This window comes from Ictalurus furcatus, chromosome 7 (assembly GCF_023375685.1).
Source record: "Ictalurus furcatus strain D&B chromosome 7, Billie_1.0, whole genome shotgun sequence".
Lineage (NCBI taxonomy): Eukaryota > Metazoa > Chordata > Actinopteri > Siluriformes > Ictaluridae > Ictalurus > Ictalurus furcatus.
Window position 1 is genome coordinate 33,454,158 of NC_071261.1, and position 7,613 is coordinate 33,461,770.

Consider the following 7,613-nt stretch of genomic DNA (forward strand, 5'->3'; position numbering starts at 1 on the left):
ATACACTGTCCCAAATGCTCCAACACTGTCCCAGGATTCCCAAACATACTGTCAAAAATTCCCTTACACTGTGTTAGGGAATCTTGGGACAGCATGGTTAGGAAATTTGGGACAGAGTGTTGGGGAATCTTGGGACTGTGCATTAGGGAATTTTGGGACTGTGCGTTAGGAATCTTGGTACAGTGTATTAGGTAATCTGGGGACAGTGTTAGGGAATTTTGGGACAGTGTGTTAGGGAATTTTGGGACAGTGTATTGGGGAATCTGGGGACAGAGTGTTAGGGAATCTTGGGACAGTGTATTAGGGAATCTGGGGACAGTGTTAGGGAATTTTGGGACAGTGTATTAGGGAATCTTGGGACAGTGCGTTAGGGAATTTTTGGGACAGAGTGTCCTGGAATTCCCAAACATACTGTCAAAAATTCCCAAATACGATGTTACAGATTCCTAAACATTTTGTTCCAAATTCCCTAACACTATCTTTAATTTCTAAACAAATTCCCAAGCATGGTTTTCCTTAACTTTCGACAAAAAGGTATCTAGGATACGATACAAACATTTTTCCTTTAACATGTGGACAGTCAGCACCGTGAAGATTTCAGGAACGCGCTGCATGTTGGGATGTACTGTTTTATTAACAGCTAAAAAAGCCCAAGTGTAAATTCCCAGCGTCACAAAACCAGCAGTCCCTGAATGCACGCTGTAACTGAAGGCCCTGTCTCACCGTGGACAGGTGCGCTGCCTCTCTGCGCATGCGCAGTCCTCCCGGCTCGGCAAGTTAGTGTTAAAATGGCGGCTGCCGCAGCGGAGCAGGTAACGCAACCTGTTTAATCTCCACTGCCGCTCGGCGTCACTTCAACTCGGGCGGTGCTGCTGGAGGAAAAGTGGACGAGTGTGGATTTATTTCTCGGAGCCTGTCAGTAAAAGTGCGTGTGTGTGTGTGTGTGTGTGTGAGAGGGAAGTAGCGCTGTGATGAAGAAGCAGGAACAGAAATGCACAGATGAGTGAAGTTCAAACTGAACGGAAGTGAACTTCACATGCCTCCTCCCCGCCGCGGCTCGGGGTCATTAGAACGCGCATTAGAGCGTTATTAACGCGACCTTATGCAGTTTAGGCCGGAGGGTTAACTCCTGCTCTCAAGTTCATGCCGGGTTTCTGTGTTTGAAGAGAAGCGCCGAGTCCGAGACACACACACAGAGAGAGAGAGAGAGAGAGAGAGAGAGGTGAAGTCTGTCCATCATCATCATCATCATCATCATCATCATCATCATGGACAGGAAGGTGCAGATAAGATGTGTAGAAGTGTTATAAAGCAACACAACACGGAAGAAGGGATGGACACAGAAGATACGATGAGAAACCCGGATGGAAAAGGTGTGTGTGTGTGTGTGTGTGTGTGTGAAAGGCATGAATGGGCACGGCATGTGTTTAATCGTCATACTGACGTCATCTGTGTATATGGATGTAAGACACTTGTGATACTATTGTACTAAGTGTGTGGAGAGCACGTGCAACAGGTGTGTGATCATTATACTGAATGTAGGGATGTGAGACGGGTGTGTGATCATTATACTGAATGTAGGGATGTGAGACGGGTGTGTGATCATTATACTGAATGTAGGGATGTGAGACGGGCGTGTGATCGTTATACTGAATGTAGGGATGTGAGACGGGCGTGTGATGGTTATACTGAATGTAGGGATGTGAGACGGGCGTGTGATCGTTATACTGAATGTAGGGATGTGAGACGGGCGTGTGATCGTTATACTGAATGTAGGGATGTGAGACGGGCGTGTGATCGTTATACTGAATGTAGGGATGTGAGACGGGCGTGTGATCGTTATACTGAATGTAGGGATGTGAGACGGGCGTGTGATCGTTATACTGAATGTAGGGATGTGAGACGGGCGTGTGATCGTTATACTGAATGTAGGGATGTGAGACGGGCGCGTGATGGTTATACTGAATGTAGGGATGTGAGACGGGCGCGTGATGGTTATACTGAATGTAGGGATGTGAGACGGGCGCGTGATGGTTATACTGAATGTAGGGATGTGAGACGGGCGCGTGATGGTTATACTGAATGTCGGGATGTGAGACGGGCGCGTGATCGTTATACTGAATGTAGGGATGTGAGACGGGCGCGTGATGGTTATACTGAATGTCGGGATGTGAGACGGGCGCGTGATGGTTATACTGAATGTCGGGATGTGAGACGGGCGCGTGATGGTTATACTGAATGTCGGGATGTGAGACGGGCGCGTGATCGTTATACTGAATGTCGGGATGTGAGACGGGCGCGTGATCGTTATACTGAATGTCGGGATGTGAGACGGGCGCGTGATGGTTATACTGAATGTCGGGATGTGAGACGGGCGCGTGATCGTTATACTGAATGTCGGGATGTGAGACGGGCGCGTGATGGTCATACTGAATGTAGGGATGTGAGACGGGCGCGTGATCGTTATACTGAATGTAGGGATGTGAGACGGGCGTGTGATCGTTATACTGAATGTAGGGATGTGAGACGGGCGTGTGATGGTTATACTGAATGTCGGGATGTGAGACGGGCGTGTGATGGTTATACTGAATGTCGGGATGTGAGACGGGCGCGTGATCGTTATACTGAATGTCGGGATGTGAGACGGGCGCGTGATGGTTATACTGAATGTCGGGATGTGAGACGGGCGCGTGATGGTTATACTGAATGTCGGGATGTGAGACGGGCGCGTGATGGTTATACTGAATGTCGGGATGTGAGACGGGCGTGTGATGGTTATACTGAATGTCGGGATGTGAGACGGGCGTGTGATGTGAGACGGGTGTGTGATGGTTATACTGAATGTAGGGATGTGAGACGGGCGTGTGATCGTTATACTGAATGTAGGGATGTGAGACGGGCGTGTGATGGTCATACTGAATGTCGGGATGTGAGACGGGCGTGTGATGGTCATACTGAATGTAGGGATGTGAGACGGGCGTGTGATGGTCATACTGAATGTAGGGATGTGAGACGGGCGTGTGATCGTTATACTGAATGTAGGGATGTGAGACGGGCGTGTGATGGTTATACTGAATGTCGGGATGTGAGACGGGCGTGTGATCGTTATACTGAATGTAGGGATGTGAGACGGGCGTGTGATCGTTATACTGAATGTAGGGATGTGAGACGGGCGTGTGATGGTCATACTGAATGTCGGGATGTGAGACGGGCGTGTGATGGTCATACTGAATGTAGGGATGTGAGACGGGCGTGTGATGGTCATACTGAATGTCGGGATGTGAGACGGGCGTGTGATGGTCATACTGAATGTAGGGATGTGAGACGGGCGTGTGATGGTCATACTGAATGTAGGGATGTGAGACGGGCGTGTGATGGTCATACTGAATGTAGGGATGTGAGACGGGCGTGTGATGGTCATACTGAATGTCGGGATGTGAGACGGGCGTGTGATGGTCATACTGAATGTCGGGATGTGAGACGGGCGTGTGATGGTCATACTGAATGTAGGGATGTGAGACGGGCGTGTGATCGTCATACTGAATGTCGGGATGTGAGACGGGCGTGTGATCGTCATACTGAATGTCGGGATGTGAGACGGGCGTGTGATGGTCATACTGAATGTCGGGATGTGAGACGGGCGTGTGATGGTCATACTGAATGTAGGGATGTGAGACGGGCGTGTGATGGTCATACTGAATGTAGGGATGTGAGACGGGCGTGTGATGGTCATACTGAATGTCGGGATGTGAGACGGGCGTGTGATGGTCATACTGAATGTAGGGATGTGAGACGGGCGTGTGATGGTCATACTGAATGTAGGGATGTGAGACGGGCGTGTGATGGTCATACTGAATGTAGGGATGTGAGACGGGCGTGTGATCGTCATACTGAATGTCGGGATGTGAGACGGGCGTGTGATGGTCATACTGAATGTAGGGATGTGAGACGGGCGTGTGATGGTCATACTGAATGTAGGGATGTGAGACGGGCGTGTGATGGTCATACTGAATGTCGGGATGTGAGACGGGCGTGTGATGGTCATACTGAATGTCGGGATGTGAGACGGGCGTGTGATGGTCATACTGAATGTAGGGATGTGAGACGGGCGTGTGATGGTCATACTGAATGTCGGGATGTGAGACGGGCGTGTGATGGTCATACTGAATGTAGGGATGTGAGACGGGCGTGTGATGGTCATACTGAATGTAGGGATGTGAGACAGGTGTGTGCTGGTTATATCATTTATATTAGTGTTTGTGTGGGAGTGTAGTATAGCATATCTCAGTAGCATTGGGTCTTCACGGTGATGTTACAGCTGGTGTGAGGTTGAAGTTACAGTTCCTCCTGAAGCTCCTTCTGAAAGAGAAGTGTGTTGTGAAACTGATGTGAGACACATTTGGGAATGTTGAAATCCGCTCCTGTGTGTCAATGTCCTTCAGTTGTTCTCTAAACGAAGGATGAAAGCCCCGCTTGTTTATCTTGGGTTTTTTCGATCTGAATAAAAACTCTTTCAGCGAGGAGGTTAGTCATTAAAATTAAATCAATTAGAGGAATCATTAAAATTGTGTTGTATTGTTTATTTAGTCCTGCCCTGAATACACTATTTCACATAGCAGATGATTACGTATAGTCCACGAGACACACACATACCTGAATTTACACAAAGGAACCAGTTCAAAAGTTTACATACCCTTGATTATTAACCCCGTGTGTGGTTACCTGGATGATCCATAACTGTGTTTATGTTTTGTGACGGTTGTTAACGAGGCCGTTGTTCTTCAGAAAAGTCCTCCAGGTCCTGCACATTCTTTAGTTCTCCAGCATCTTCTGTATATTTGAGCCCTTTCCAGCAGCGACTATATGAGGGACTCGTACACAACTATCACAAAAGGTGCCAACGTTCACTGACGCTCGTGAAGGCAACACTAAGAGTGCATTAAGTGTTGTGAGGGGGGGTGTAAACTTTTGAACAGGATGATCGGTGTAAATTGTTGTTATTTTGTCTTCTGGGATACATGTAAAATATCTTATGTAGCTTCTGAAGGACCGGACTAAATGGAAAAAAATCCGATCTTTAAATAAAACTAACAATTTAAACGGTGGAGTTAGTAAAAGTGAAATGATGTAGTGTAGTGGAATGCAGAAAGGTGAAATGAACGTCAAAGAGTGGGTACAAAAAAGGAAAGGACGTAAAAGATCTAATCAAATTGATATATTTATGTATATTTATATTTATATATACATATTATGAGGGGTGAGCCAAATGAAAAAACCTTAAAAGGGCGACATGCATGAGAATAAAATTGTTTTTATTTCCTGTCCTCCACTGTAGATTTTCACGCTGCTGAAAACGGCTCTGTCGTCGGTTCACACACTCCCGATCTCCTTCGCGGTGTGTGTTTGAGCTCCACGCCGCTGTACTGCCGCTCGGCCTCAGCCACTACCTCTCTGCACAGCGCCTCCTGTGGTGAGGAGGAGGAGCAGCACAGCGTGGAGTCGCAGGACTCGGGCATCCCGACCCTGGAGCTCAGCTCACCCGAGGGTAATGAGTTTCAAACAGTACTGTACGGTGTGTGTGTAAGTATGTATGTGTATGTGTGTGTGTGTGTGTGTGTAAGCATGTATATGTGTGTGTGTAAGTATGTATGTGTGTGTGCAAGTATGTACATGTCTGTGTGTGTGTGTGTGTAAGTATGTATATATGTGAGTGTGTGTGTGTGTGTGTGTGTGTGTAAGTACGTATGTGTGTGTAAGTATGTATTTATGTGTGTGTGTATGTATATGTGTGTGTGTGTGTATGTATGTATGTGTGTGTATGTATTTATGTGTGTGTGTGTGAATGTATGTGTGTGAATGTATGTGTGTGAATGTATGTGTGTGAAAGTGTGTGTGTGTGTGTGTGTAAGTACGTATGTGTGTGTATGTATTTATGTGTGTGTGTAAGTATGTATATGTGTGTGTGTGTGAATGTATGTGTGTGAATGTGTGTGTGTGTGTGTGTGTGTGTGTAAGTACGTATGTGTGTGTAAGTATGTATTTATGTGTGTGTGTAAGTATGTATATGTGTGTGTGTGAATGTATGTGTGTGAATGTGTGTGTGTGTGTGTGTGTGTGTGTATATATGTGTGTGTGTGTGTGTGTGTGTGTGTGTGTTTTATAAGCAGATTGGGAATAAGCGCTACAGGACAGTCTGTACGAGTCCAGGAGCAGCTCGGGTATGGATCTGAAAAGGTTTTCGACGCGCTGTGTTATGGATGTTGGAGCTTTTGTTTATTTCGCGTTTTAAAGAGCACTGGGAAGTTGGATCGCAGTGGTACGTTGGTCTGATGAGTAAAAATAAAACACTGATGCCGTTAGCTAGAGCTGGGATTCCTGATGATGCCACGGCCGTCTCTGTCGAGCGTGTTCAGTGGCCGTATGACCCTCCATGAGCAGCTGAATCATTTATTTTATGATTCATCTGGAACTTGACCGTTGAAGGGCTGGAAGGACTCAGAGTCGGACATGACGGAGATCCGTGCGTGTGATGGATTGGACAATTTCAATCTGCTTGCGTCCGCGTGCTGATTGGCTCGTAAATCACACACATCATTAACCTAATTATGAAATTCACCCATGCCCCAGTCTTTTACTTTAGGCATTTCCTTTGTGTTTTTCTTTTCTTCACCAGTTGTGTCAGAACAGCCAGTTATTTTACGCTAATACACAAATGAATTGGCTCATCATTTCCTGGGAATTGTACGGGGATTTAACCTCTCTTGACCCCTGCCTGATGAGTTTCAAAGTGTTTTTCAGAGTCTGTTTGGTGTAAAGCGACTCGATCGCGACTCGTTTTGCGTTCACAGGGACGGAAGAGTCGCACAGCACCGACAGACACCGAGACGCTCCGGCCACGCTGAAGCTAGAGACGACGGGTGAGGGCGGGGCTTCAAGTCAGGTCAGGGGCGGGGCTTTAAGCTACCGAGACTCCACCTCTGTGTGCAGCACCTCCAGTCTGAGCACAGACTTCTCGGCCACGCTGTCGATCGGCAACGACGATGGCGCCGGCGACTTCGTGGTGACGTCAGACTCGAGCGCCGTCGTCGATTTTCACGACTGTAGCGACTTCTCCCGGTTCCCCCAAGCCATAAATAGCGCACACGGAGACCGTCACAACGAGGTAGCGACGAAGAAAGAGAGTCCAATTGTGAGCTTCTTCAACAGGTTTGTGTGCGGGCGTGTGTTGAGAATCGCTTGCATCATAATATCCAGAATACAGAAATCCGGAATAGGCCACACCCCCACGTTCACGTCTCTCTTTTTGTTCCCCAGGAGTCTGTTTTCTAAGAAGGGGAGGGACGCTGGAGGTCCGAGCGCTCATTCCGACCCGAACCGGAGGCTGTTTGGCAGAGATTCACCCAGACCGACCCAAAGAGTTCTGAAGGTAGGACTCGCATTAATGGAAAACGTCCATCGTGGTTCCCAGTGAAGAGTAAAGATGATATCAGGGTGTGGGCGTGGCTTCAGGTTTCCATTCCAGAAAGGTAGAAGCCACACCTACTAGTCATTTATAGAGCAAGATTGATTAGATAATAAATCAGTTGAACTGAGGCGTGGCTTCTGAAAACTAA

At 47.4% G+C, this 7,613-nt stretch overlaps 1 protein-coding gene across 1 annotated transcript; it reads left to right on the forward strand.

Annotated features, from left to right (window-relative positions):
- Positions 1–706: 706 nt before the first annotated feature.
- LOC128610752 (uncharacterized) lies at positions 707–7,471 on the forward strand. Its single transcript, XM_053630170.1, has 4 exons — positions 707–1,373; positions 5,336–5,545; positions 6,849–7,206; positions 7,315–7,471. Exons 1-4 carry the CDS (start codon positions 1,292–1,294, stop codon positions 7,469–7,471), a joined length of 807 nt encoding a protein of 268 aa, XP_053486145.1. The 5' UTR covers positions 707–1,291.
- The last annotated feature ends 142 nt before the right edge of the window (positions 7,472–7,613 follow it).